Raw genomic sequence first — 12401 nt, 5'->3', positions numbered from 1 at the left:
TATTTCTTACCCCTCCTGAAAGCTTATTAAAAGCGGAATTTCTATTACAGTGCGCATTGGGAAGGAAATGTTATGAAAGAGCAGATCCATTCCTGTCTCCTTTTATCAGTTATAAAGATTTGTGAAAAGCATTTGAGAAGTGGAAACCGTCTCGCAAAACGCTCATACTGGCCCAGTGGTACAGTGTCGAAATCAACAACCTTTGTCATGGACATTAAAAGAGAATGGTCTTGTGTTTATAGTCCGTGTGCCGCTATCTACATGGCAGGTGTTCACTTGACACCAGATATTTGCCTTTCCGAATAAAAAAGGGAACTCTTATCATTGATAGTGTGGCTGGATAACAGGTGCTGCAGACACCAATTCAGGCGAGTCTTTGCACAAATACACTCATGTTCAGAAGAAAAGCTTAACACCTTGAAGGCTTAGAGCTAGGACATTCATATTCACAGGACATGTATGTACATTAGTATGTTCTGCAGTAATCATTAGTATTTGACCCATGTCGACATCGCGGCGCAACACCACTACCGGTAAAATGTACCTACGGCCCTCGTTGTTACTAGAAAACCGAAGGTAATGGATCAGTGTGACTTGGGCAGATGTGCAGGATGCCTCGCAGACGTATACGCGAACCGCACCGCCAAATCAGTGAGTTTGAAAGAGGGCGCATTATTGGCACGAGAGAGTGTGATGCATTCACTTGCGAAATTGCTGCTCGTGTGGACGAAGTGTTTCAGCTGTGCAACGAATGTGTTCAGAATGGTTCACGAAAGGCCGCAGAACACTAAGAGATGGATCTGCATCCTCCTCGGGCGCCACAGTGGAACAGTCTAGCATCGTACACTATCAGCGGTTACAGTAAGTCGCCGATTGCTGCGACATGGGTTAAGTGTTCATCGTCCACTTCTCCGCCTACCTTTGACGAATGTGCAGAAACATGCTAGACGGCAGTAGTGAATGGAAGGACGTCACTGGAAACAGGAATGGCATCAGACGGTGTTTTCGGACGAATTCAGGTTCTGTTTGTTTGAAAATGATGGACGTATTTTGGCTCGCTGCTGACATGGTGACCGGCATCACAGTGAGTGCATTCACACAAGACACACAGTCCCAACTCAAGGCTTTATGGTACAGGGTGCTATACCTGCGGAAATAACATCCTGCTACCCTTAGCCATACCCTTTCTGCACAAAACAGCAGACGCAATTTTTCATCAAGTCATTGCACGACCACGTGCTGCTGCACAAACACATGCCTTATTGTGTGTCAGAGGATGTCAATGAAAAATGTGTGGGATACGGTGAAACGACAAGCGCAGCGCTGTGACCCAGTGCCAACCACCACAGATGAACTTTTGGAGCAGTTGAATGTAGCATGGATGGGTGTACCACAGGACGCCATTTGCGCCTTATACGTGTCGATGCCGTCACGCGTGGAACAAGTTATCAGGACCCATGGCGAACCCTGTGCCTGCTAGGCAACAGGACACGTGCTGAACCGAACTGACTGAAATACTGATCATTTCTGCAGATCGTACTAATGTAGAAGTCCTGCGAACATGGACGTCCAATCTCTTGTCGTTCAAGGTGATCTGTTTTTTTTTTTTTTTTTTTATGAACATGAGTGTAACTGTAATACTTGAAGTAGTAGAGTTGATTCACGACTCACGATGTACTGAACTCGGCTAGCTACAGAAATGCTGTGTTCTTTAGGGAGAAAATGCACTTTTTTTTGCTTTTTAGCCTCCTATCAGATGGTCAGTGCAATTTGCCCAACTTTCTGAAGTGATCTGTTTCCATCCCTGGAAGCTGTGCAAAATATTAATATATGCCTCTCTCTGCCTTTTCATCCGAATAGAAACGTATTCCAACCACAAGTTTATTTATATGTTAAACAAAATAACTGCTTGTATCCGTACGCCGTGCTTACGCTGCTGTAACAAATGGCTCAAATGGCTCTGAGCACTATGGGACTTAACATCTATGGTCATCAGTCCCCTAGAACTTAGAACTACTTAAACCAAACTTACCTAAGGACAGCACACAACACCCAGTCATCACGAGGCAGAGAAACGCTGTCGTAACGCTCAGCCGGTGGACGCCTATCATCGAATGCTGTGCATGAGTAATACACATCTGTAGGTGTTGAAACGGCCCCTTTGAAAAATTATACACGAGTGTGCTTAAACTGACACACAATATTTTTAGCGCAACGCAATCTGACTTTCAAAAATCCCTACAAAAGAATGGCCCTGACTAACATTAACCTACACGTTTCACAAATCACTTACCTCACCAAAAATCTTGGTTACTCGAACTACTGCAATACAGCGAGCGCCACCGCTACTGCCAGCTAAATAAAAGATTCAAACTACGGAAGGCACTAACTACTGATAGTCATAGTTAGCAAATGAAAGATTTTAATAGAGAACAAACAATGTACAGGGTTATTACAAATGATTGAAGCGATTTCACAGCTCTACAATAACTTTATTATTTGAGATATTTTCACAATGCTTTGCACACACATACAAAAACTCAAAAAAATTTTTTTAGGCATTCACAAATGTTCGATATGTGCCCCTTTAGTGATTCGGCAGACATCAAGCCGATAATCAAGTTCCTCCCACACTCGACACAGCATGTACCCATCTATGAGTTCGAAAGCATCGTTGATGCGAGCTCGCAGTTCTGGCACTTTTCTTGGTAGAGGAGGTTTAAACACTGAATCTTTCACGTAACCCCACAGAAAGAAATCGCATGGGGTTAAGTCGGGTGAACGTGGAGACCATGGCATGAATTGCTGATCATGATCTCCACCACGACCGATCCATCGGTTTTCCAATCTCCTGTTTAAGAAATGCCGAACATCATGATGGAAGTGCGGCGGAGCACCATCCTGTTAACCGTCGGCTGTGGTACGTTTAGCTCCCTGCTTGCTTTATTCGTCGACTTCCGCGGGCTACGCGTGAAACTTGCCCGCACGCGTTCAACCGTTTCCTCGCTCACTGCAGGCCGACCCGTTGATTTCCCCTTACAGAGGCATCCAGAAGCTTTAAACTGCGCATACCATCGCCGAATGGAGTTAGCAGTTGCTGGATCTTTGTTGAACTTCGTCCTGAAGTGTCGTTGCAGGGTTATGACTGACTGATGTGAGTGCATTTCAAGCACGACATACGCTTTCTCGGCTCCTGTCGCCATTTTGTCTCACTGCGCTCTCAAGCGCTCTGGCGGCAGAAACCAGAAGTGCGGCTTCAGCCGAATAAAACTTTATGAGTTTTTTCTACGTATCTGTAGTGTGTCGTGACCATATGTCAATGAATGGAGCTACAGTGAATTTATGAAATCGCTTCAATCATTTGTAATAGCCCTGTATTTACCTTAATAGTCATAATATATATAGCAGTTCATGACATCCATTGTGTACTCAAAAATCCGCCATCTCATTTCCCACATCCACCACTGCTGGCGGCTCACCTCCAACTGCGCAACGCTACGCGCTGTTCACATCCAGCTGCCCAACACTACAATGGCAGACAACAATGCAAACTAGCCACAGACTGCACACAGCACAGCCAGTGATTTTCATACAGAGCGCTACGTAACGTTGCCAATAAGAAAACATAAACAGCCTACTTACAATGTTAACTGTTCGCTGATTAGATTTCACGCTGTTCTTCTTTCCTCTTCGCTGCTCCTTCACAGGGATCCCTCAGCATCTGACGCCGTTCACGCCGCTTATGTGCCCTACCAGCCTTGGTAACAACACTAAACGCGTGGAACACTAATACACTCTGGTTGCAGCTCTAATCGTTTACATACCGGCCCATGGTATGTACGTGTACGAAGTTACATCGACATCCCAACATGTCTTCTGGAAGTTTCACTTTCTTTTTCAGGCAGTGTATTAGGAACTCACGTATTTCCGGGACCGATTAAGATGTCATAATTTTGTTTCAACTCAAGGAAACTTGGAAGAATGCCATGAATAAATGACACAGAGTCTCTACTCGTAGCTATTTTTATTACAGGCACCTGGACATCCGCTTTGATGTTTCAGATAGACATCTAGTAACTTCTAATTCTGGGATTGTGAATCTTAGTGAGATCCACTTGTGCACTGAATAAAAGCAGAAGAATCAAATCTTCTTCGAGATAAGACAGTGGGAGCATGTGAGACCAGGTATCGGGGAGCATCTCGAAAAGTTGATTATGTCATCGTTAGTTAGAGACCTGTGAATATACTGCCAGTCGGTTTAAAGATAAAGTCAAATACTGACGTGAAATATTTCAGTCTCTAAACCGGTTTCTACTCGTCAGTCATTTTGTAGCCCATAGTGCGATTCTTCGCCTAAGGCTGTGTCAAAACATGCTTAGGTTCGTTTTACGCTCGGGGCGCCTACCTGTAGAATCTACTTATGGTTTAAATGGTTCAAATGGCTCTGAGCACTATGGGACTTAACATCTATGGTCATCAGTCCCCTAGAACTTAGAACTACTTAAACCTAACTAACCTAAGGAATCTACTTATGGAGATAAACTATTGTAAACTGCGATTCTTCAAATATAACTGCTGCTCATACTGCCGAATACCTTGTTTCTCAGATTTACATGTATCATGACAGTACAGGGCTATTACAAATGATTGAAGCGATTTCATAAATTCACTGTAGCTCCATTCATTGACATATGGTCACGACACACTACAGATACGTAGAAAAACTCATAAAGTTTTGTTCGGCTGAAGCCGCACTTCAGGTTTCTGCCGCCAGAGCGCTCGAGAGCGCAGTGAGACAAAATGGCGACAGGAGCCGAGAAAGCGTATGTCGTGCTTGAAATGCACTCACATCAGTCAGTCATAACAGTGCAACGACACTTCAGGACGAAGTTCAACAAAGATCCACCAACTGCTAACTCCATTCGGCGATTGTATGTGCAGTTTAAAGCTTCTGGATGCCTCTGTAAGGGGAAATCAACGGGTCGGCCTGCAGTGAGCGAAGAAACGGTTGAACACGTGTATCTGGACATGCTGGAAAATTGGCTCATGCCACAACTGGAGACCGACAGCGCCGACTTCATCTTTCAACAGGATGGTGCTCCACCACACTTCCATCATGATGTTCGGCATTTCTTAAACAGGAGATTGGAAAACCGATGGATCGGTCGTGGTGGAGATCATGATCAGCAATTCATGTCATGGCCTCCACGCTCTCACGACTTAACCTCATGCGATTTCTTTCTGTGGGGTTATGTGAAAGATTGAGTGTTTAAACCTCCTCTACCAAGAAACGTGCCAGAACTGCGAGCTTGCATCAACGATGCTTTCGAACTCATTGATGGGGACATGCTGCGCCGAGTGTGGGAGGAACTTGATTATCGGCTTGATGTCTGCCGAATCACTAAAGGGGCACATATCGTACATTTGTGAATGCCTAAAAAAACTTTTTGAGCTTTTGTATGTGTGTGCAAAGCATTGTGAAAATATCTCAAATAATAAAGTTATTGTAGAGCTGTGAAATCGCTTCAATCATTTGTAATAACCCTGTATTTAGTAGTACCTCACTTTCAGTTCAAATTTTTTCGATCGGTGGTTTCCAGCCTGATTTCTAAAAGCAGCAACATCAGAAGTGGTAGATGTACTATTAATGACTTTTTGTGACTGTCTTTGTTTCAGGACGCGTACCCCTTCAGGCCAAAGGCGATCCACTTCGTGAATACTCCAAGCTTTTCCGAAGCCATCACAGGACTCTTCCTGCCACTCATGAAGCCCAAGCTCAGAAAGAGGGTAATTATTTCATAGAAGACTAGTTCGAGTACTCGGTTACTCCCGGGTATAGTTAAGGGTCACTTTTACATAAATGTTTCGTTTTATGTTACTAAATAAGCCAGCGCAATGCCGGTATTTCGTAATTGCAATTTCTGCGTGCTTCGATTCGTCGATTCCCGGGAAGAGCGTTCATTGTTTCATTGTTCCTTTCCTATCGCAACTGCTGTTGTTCATGTGTTTAAATGTCTCTTTTTTACTACACGGAGGTGACTAAAGTCATGGCAGAGTGATATGCACATGTACAGATGGCGGCAGGTATAAAAGGACACAGCATTTGCGGGGTCGTCATTTGTAATCAGGTAATTCATTCGAAAAGGTTGCGAGGTGCCGGGGCTAGCAGTGTATTTAACACTAAATTCTTCTAGAATCTACAAATGTAAATGATGCTCTAAGCCCCCCCCCCCCCGCCTATTCTAACTCCGACTTTTGCTGCTGCACATGGATTAAAAAGATACGCGAACTGACTGTAACAAACCCTGCAAGAGGAGTAGAAAAAGAGTTTGGCACCTGCAATAATTTAATTTGATAAATAAGTTAAATAAAGGAAGGTTTTATTAACGTAGTGAGAAATGATAGGGTTGCTCTACCGATTAACAGAATGAAAGTTCTGTCCAAAATAACAATATGATTTATTAAGACTAAACACAAAATAATAAACAAAAACACATGAAACATTTACAATACATCAAATTGGCTCAAATTGGATACTCAAATAAACGCTGTGAAGGTGAAGTTGTCCCTAAACTAGATTGTGACGTTTATGACGAAGTGGTATGTGGAGCCAATTCCTAGCAACTCAAATCTTAAGAGAGACACACAGCTACCCCAACATTAATTGCTGCCACATTAGTGAGAACTCAGACAATGAACACCCAAGATAGAACAAAGTTAGAAAAGACGAACAGGCGCGCTCTGCTGAGCTCTGATTATCGCCTAGCAAAAATGCCTGCTTTGCCGGTGCTGCGGACGTACATTACCAAGCTGTCTTCTTAGCTGCAAGGACACGATCTGGCGTACTGGAAGCGATGGCTGGTTGCTTCGACGTCCCGTCGTGGTGATGATAATGTCGCGAGTATAGCCCGAAACAAATTGTCCTGGCCTGGTTGTTCCAGACTAAAGAGTTCCTAGCAATACAAATGCGCCTCTGAGGGAGACGAAGAAGGCTTGCCACACAATCACTGACGGTACAGGGATTGATTTTAACAAGCGAAGTCACACAGTAACTCCGATACAGTCAACTTTAGCCAAAACTGCTCAAGACGGACAACATAGGCCTCTTGTACGCAGAACGCTCAATTGCCAACTGTACTCGGCAAGTTACGTTGAAGCCGAAACTTCAGCAACTTCGTCAAGCAGTTACAATTAAATAAACGTATATTAGACAGCCAACGGAAGCAGGCTGACCAGAGCAGCGAGAGCTCAGTCTTGTAACCTACTCCGATCGAAAGGCGAGAGCCGACTCCTCACAAGAGTACCCATACCAAACCGAACACAGAACATTCCCGCTCCCACGACAGTGGCCGTGGTTAACCGTTCCAATCAGCAACTCGAAAACTGGCGGAAAATTCCACTCTATTGCCGGAGCACTACCATTCCACCAATGGAGATTCTTGGCGCCAATTTCTGCGCCAATTTTGCTACGTCACGGAGCTATGCCCTGAGCAAGCCAATCACAGTTACGATTTTGCAGAAAGCGCGGGAATTTGCCCGCCACAACTGCCTGGCTACACAAGTCATTCCCACGCCTCGCTGGTAGCCCGCCAGAAAGTGTTTTCGCTAAGTTTCTGCGAAGTAACGGAACCTCTAGCCCAGCCGCTACTTCAGGCCCCTGTGGGCGTGTCTCTTGACAATGTCGGCGTCTGGAAAGCATTCACTCGACTCCCTCACACCTGTCGGCTTACCCTTTCAAAATCAGCAGAGCCCGCCTGTCACCGGACCACCCGGGTGACGAGAGACGCTGCGTGGGAAGTCCGCATGTGAAGGAATAGCAACTTTCCACCGCATGCAATTAGAGAGGAGAATCGTAAGATAGAAATATGAGAGGGGGCTCATGACACCTCTCAAGGTTTTCGGCGTTACTATGGCCACACGACGGGAATTAACAGCATCGGAATGCAGAAAAGTAGTAGTAGCTAGAAGCACAGGGATATTCCACTTCGGAAATCCTTGGGGAAGTCAATATTGTGAGATCCACAGTGTCAAGAGCGTGCCAAGAATACTAAATTTGAGGCATTACCTCTCACTGCGTGCAACGCAGTAGCCGACGGCCTTCACTTAACGATTGAGAGCAGCGGCATTTGCGTATTGTCAGTGCAAACAGACAAGCAACACTGCGTGAAATAACCGCAGAAATCAATGTGGTACGCACCCTTTAGGACAGTATGGCGAAACTTGGTGTTAATGAACTATGGCAGCAGACAATCGACCCTAGAGCCTTTGCTTGTCAGCAAAAAATCGCCTGCAACGCCTCTCATGGGATCGTGACTGTATCGGTTGGGCCCTAGACGACTGGAAAACCGTGACCTGGTCAGATGAATCGAGATTTCAGTTGGTGAAAGCTGGTGGTGGCGTTCTAGAGTTGCGCAGACTCCACAAAGCCATAGACCCCAGTTCTCAACAAGGCACTCTAAAACTCGTGGTGCGTCCATAACGGTTGTGGCTGTGTTTACATGGAATGGGCTGGGTCCTCTGATCCAACGGAACCGGCAATGGACTGTAAATGTGTGTGTTTGGCTACTTAGACACCATTTGCAGCCATTCATAGACTTGATATTCCGAAACAACTATAGAATTTATGTCGAAGACAATATGCCATGCCACTCGGCCACAGTTGTTCGCGATTGGTTTGAAGAACTTTCTGGATAGTCTGAACGAATGATTTGGCTACTTAGATCGCCCGACATGAATCCCACTGAGTATTTATGGGGCATAATCAAGAGGTTAGATCGCGCACAAAATCCTGCACAGGCAACACTTTTGCAACTATGGCCGGCAATAGATGCAGTACGGCTGAATATTTCCGCAGGGGACTTCCAACGGCATTTTCGAATGGCTCTGAGCACTATGGGACTTAACTTCTGAGGCCATCAGTCCCCTAGAACTTAGAACTACTTAAACCTAACTAACCTAAGGACATCACACACATCCATGCCCGAGGTAGGATTCGAATCTGCGACCGTAGCGGTCGTGCAGTTCCAGACTGTAGCGCCTAGAACCGCTCGGCAACACCGGCCGGCCCAACGGCTTGTTGTGTACATGTCACGTCCAATTGCTGCACTACGCTGGCCAAAAGAAGCTCCGACACGGTATTAGGAGGTATCCCACGACTTTTGTCTCCTCAATGTATAGTCACATTGTTTTACACTTCGAATTCCTTTTTTCTACCTTTTAGTTTCCCAAGCCTTCTTATCTCTTTGCTGTTTCACGCAATATTGTGTAATCATTCTCTAACGCTTTGTTCTTTCAGCAACGGATTATCAGTTTTTATTGCTTCCTAAAGTAATACTGACATCCAGAGCGATATTTTTGGAACAAAGCATTTACAATCCCGGTTCCAGAATATTCCTAAAAATGCTAGAACTTTCTATCTTGCTCGAGCAGGTCCTCTCCTCTCCTCTCCTCTCCTCTCCTCTCCTCTCCTCTCCTCTCCTCTCCTCTCCTCTCCTCTCCTCTCCTCTCCTCTCCTCTCCTCTCCTCTCCTCTCCTCTCCTCTCCTCTCCTCTCCTCTCCTCTCCTCTCCTCTCCTCTCCTCTCCTCTCCTCTCCTCTCCGCTCCGCTCCTCTCCTCTCCGCTCCGCTCCTCTCCTCTCCTCTCCTCTCCGCTCCTCTCCTCTCCTCTCCTCTCCTCTCCTCTTCTCTCCTCTCCTCTCCTCTCCTCTCCGCTCCGCTCCTCTCCTCTCCTCTCCTCTCCTCTCGTCTTTTCTTGTCTTAATAGGTGATTCTCTCCGCTCCTCTCCTCTCGTCTCGTCTCGTCTCGTCTCGTCTCGTCTCGTCTCGTCTCGTCTCGTCTCCTCTCCTCTCCTCTCCTCCTCCTCTCCTCTCCTCTCCTCCTCCTCTCCTCTCCTCTCCTCTCCTCTCGTCTTTTCTTGTCTTAATAGGTGATTCTCTCCGCTCCTCTCCTCTCGTCTCGTCTCGTCTCGTCTCGTCTCCTCTCCTCTCCTCTCCTCTCCTCCTCCTCTCCTCTCCTCCTCCTCTCCTCCTCCTCTCCTCTCCTCCTCCTCTCCTCTCCTCTCCTCTCGTCTCGTCTTAATAGGTGATTCGACTTCTTCGGCGACAGAGGAAATTATTGCTATCCTTTCCTTGGTCTTCCACTGTATCTTTTACCGACTGTATGTTAAAATTTCTTCTAGTGTTCTTCCTTCTTCTATTCTGTCCAGATGTGAGATGCATCTTTCTTCACTTTTGTTGATTCTATCTCTATTTTAAAAATGTTAAATTTTCCTCATCGTTAAATCCATTCGGTCTAACGTAGCCTTTCATAGATTGCAAGAATTTCATTTCGGTTTTTCTGGATGTTACTGAAATGTTCACAACTCGTTACCCATGTCTCTGTCACAGTGTTCACTTTGAAAAATTTCGTATGCGTATTTTTCTCATTTTTTGTAGATAATTTCCTTCGACTAGTTCGGCGTATGAGCTAGTACTTATTCAGTTCGTCATCGATGTCACTAAGACCAGACAATGGCTTTTACAGGCTAATATGCAGTAGGAACAGAAATAATCCTTGATCACAGACCAAGTGTCTTATTTCCAATGCCTTGTCTGTGACATGACTTGCTACAGTGATCATGACATCAATCATAAACTGAGTAAATATCTGGGTATAACATCGATCAATCCCAAGAACATCTAGGAAAAAACATGAATGAATGAAATTTTACAAAGTGAAGGCAGTACCAAATCAAAGCTATGGCCCAGTGTCATGGGTAACGAAGTATACATGGTAGAAAGATGGGGAGAGCAAAAGCTAAATTCCCGAGATGCTTGGAAAGCTGCACGTTGGAAGACAGATTTAAAAGTTAGATCTGCAGGGATAACTGAATATTATTCAAACGGAAAATAAAATTAAATAAAATTAAAGAAAATTAAGAACGAAGGGTTTGTTTATAAAATGAGTTTTTCTGCTACTACTCATTATGTCCTTTTATTTACATTTTACTTAACATGTTTGGGAAATAATTGCCATTTTCAAATGTGTTTACCGTGTGTATTGTAATTTATTAGCGATGCTTTCGATGTGTGAGGTCCTGCATTGTTCTGTTAGCTGTACGAAAAAAACACGCACAATTTTCAATCCATGATCGATCTTTAAATAGAGTTCATTGCGGATTCGGAGAGAACTTCTACTTACGGTTTTCTTGTTGTCCACTTGTGCAGAAACTCACAAATATTAAACATCTGTGGATGATACACAACAAAGCAAACGTACTAAAGCAAAACAGTTAAAAAGATATTTTTAACTACAGTCAACAAAGAGAACGCTACGGGTCGCCCACAGTCTATAATATACTATAGTTTCGTACAGGTGTTCACCTTAATAATGGGAATCAAGGCATCTAAAGAAATTCACTGATTCACTTCCCAGTTTTTCAACTAATATTTGGTCTTCACATTTTTTTGTAGTGTAAGTATGTCGCCAGTTCTTCTAAAAGATCCATTTTATGACCTTTACTTTGTCGGTGGAATATTCCTACATTTTTTATTTTTTCCATGTTAGTGCCCCGTATGGTGTGTGTGTGTGTGTGTGTGTGTGTGTGTGTGTGTGTGTGTGTGTGTGTGTTTGTGTGTGGCTATTGCTGATATTGTATGTGTAAACTTTACAGTGCTCTGTACTCTTGTAGAAGTCTGTGCCTATTTGTCCTAGGTAGAAAATGTAGCAGTTCTGACACGTTATTTTGTATATTCCAGAATCTGAATACGCCGGCCGTGGTGGCCAAGCGGTTAAAGGCGCTACAGTCTGGAACCGCGCGGCCGCTACGGTCGCAGGTTCGAATCCTACCTCGGGTATGGATGTGTGTGATGTCCTTAGGTTAGTTAGGTTTAAGTAGTTCTAAGTTCTAGGGGACTGATGACCTTAGCAGTTAAGTCCCATAGTGCTCAGAGCCATTTGAACCATTTGAACCATCTGAATACGGGTCACGATTACAGTTTATTTTTATGTTAGTTTCTCTTGTAGGTTGTTAGATTTAGAAAACTGAGTTTTTATTGAGTGTTTTTTAAACCTATTTGTAGTCTTTCATGCTATTGTACCAATGTATGTGACGCCAGATATGGATTCGTTTTTATCCTTATCTTCTTTGGCGTCGTTTGTGTGTGGATCTTTATTTTGCGTAGTACTGAGTCAACGATGGACGCAGTGTAGTCGTGACAACTGCAATCTGTTTCACTATTTTTATTGTTGCACGTTTCAACGATATTTTAATTTCCCTGCGCAGCATTAACCTACACTGGACGAAAATCGTGCTATATCTCCCAATATCGTGTCTGACCTCTTTTGCCCAGCGTACTGCAGCAACTTGACGCGACATGGACTCAGAAAGCCTTTGAAAGTCCTCTGCAGACGTAATGAGTCAC

General features: G+C 44.4%; 1 protein-coding gene across 1 annotated transcript in view; it reads left to right on the top strand.

Moving 5' to 3' along the window:
* Positions 1 to 12401, top strand: part of LOC126101014 (retinol-binding protein pinta-like) — a 112343-nt gene that overhangs the window by 74585 nt on the left and 25357 nt on the right. Inside the window, exon 5 of the mRNA XM_049911682.1 lies at positions 5677 to 5787. Within this exon, the coding sequence (XP_049767639.1) occupies positions 5677 to 5787 (111 nt within the window). The remainder of the gene's footprint in view (positions 1 to 5676; positions 5788 to 12401) is intronic.

The sequence above is a fragment of the Schistocerca cancellata genome, chromosome 9 (genome assembly GCF_023864275.1).
Source record: "Schistocerca cancellata isolate TAMUIC-IGC-003103 chromosome 9, iqSchCanc2.1, whole genome shotgun sequence".
NCBI lineage: Eukaryota > Metazoa > Arthropoda > Insecta > Orthoptera > Acrididae > Schistocerca > Schistocerca cancellata.
This window is presented reverse-complemented; position numbering and strand designations above follow the sequence as displayed.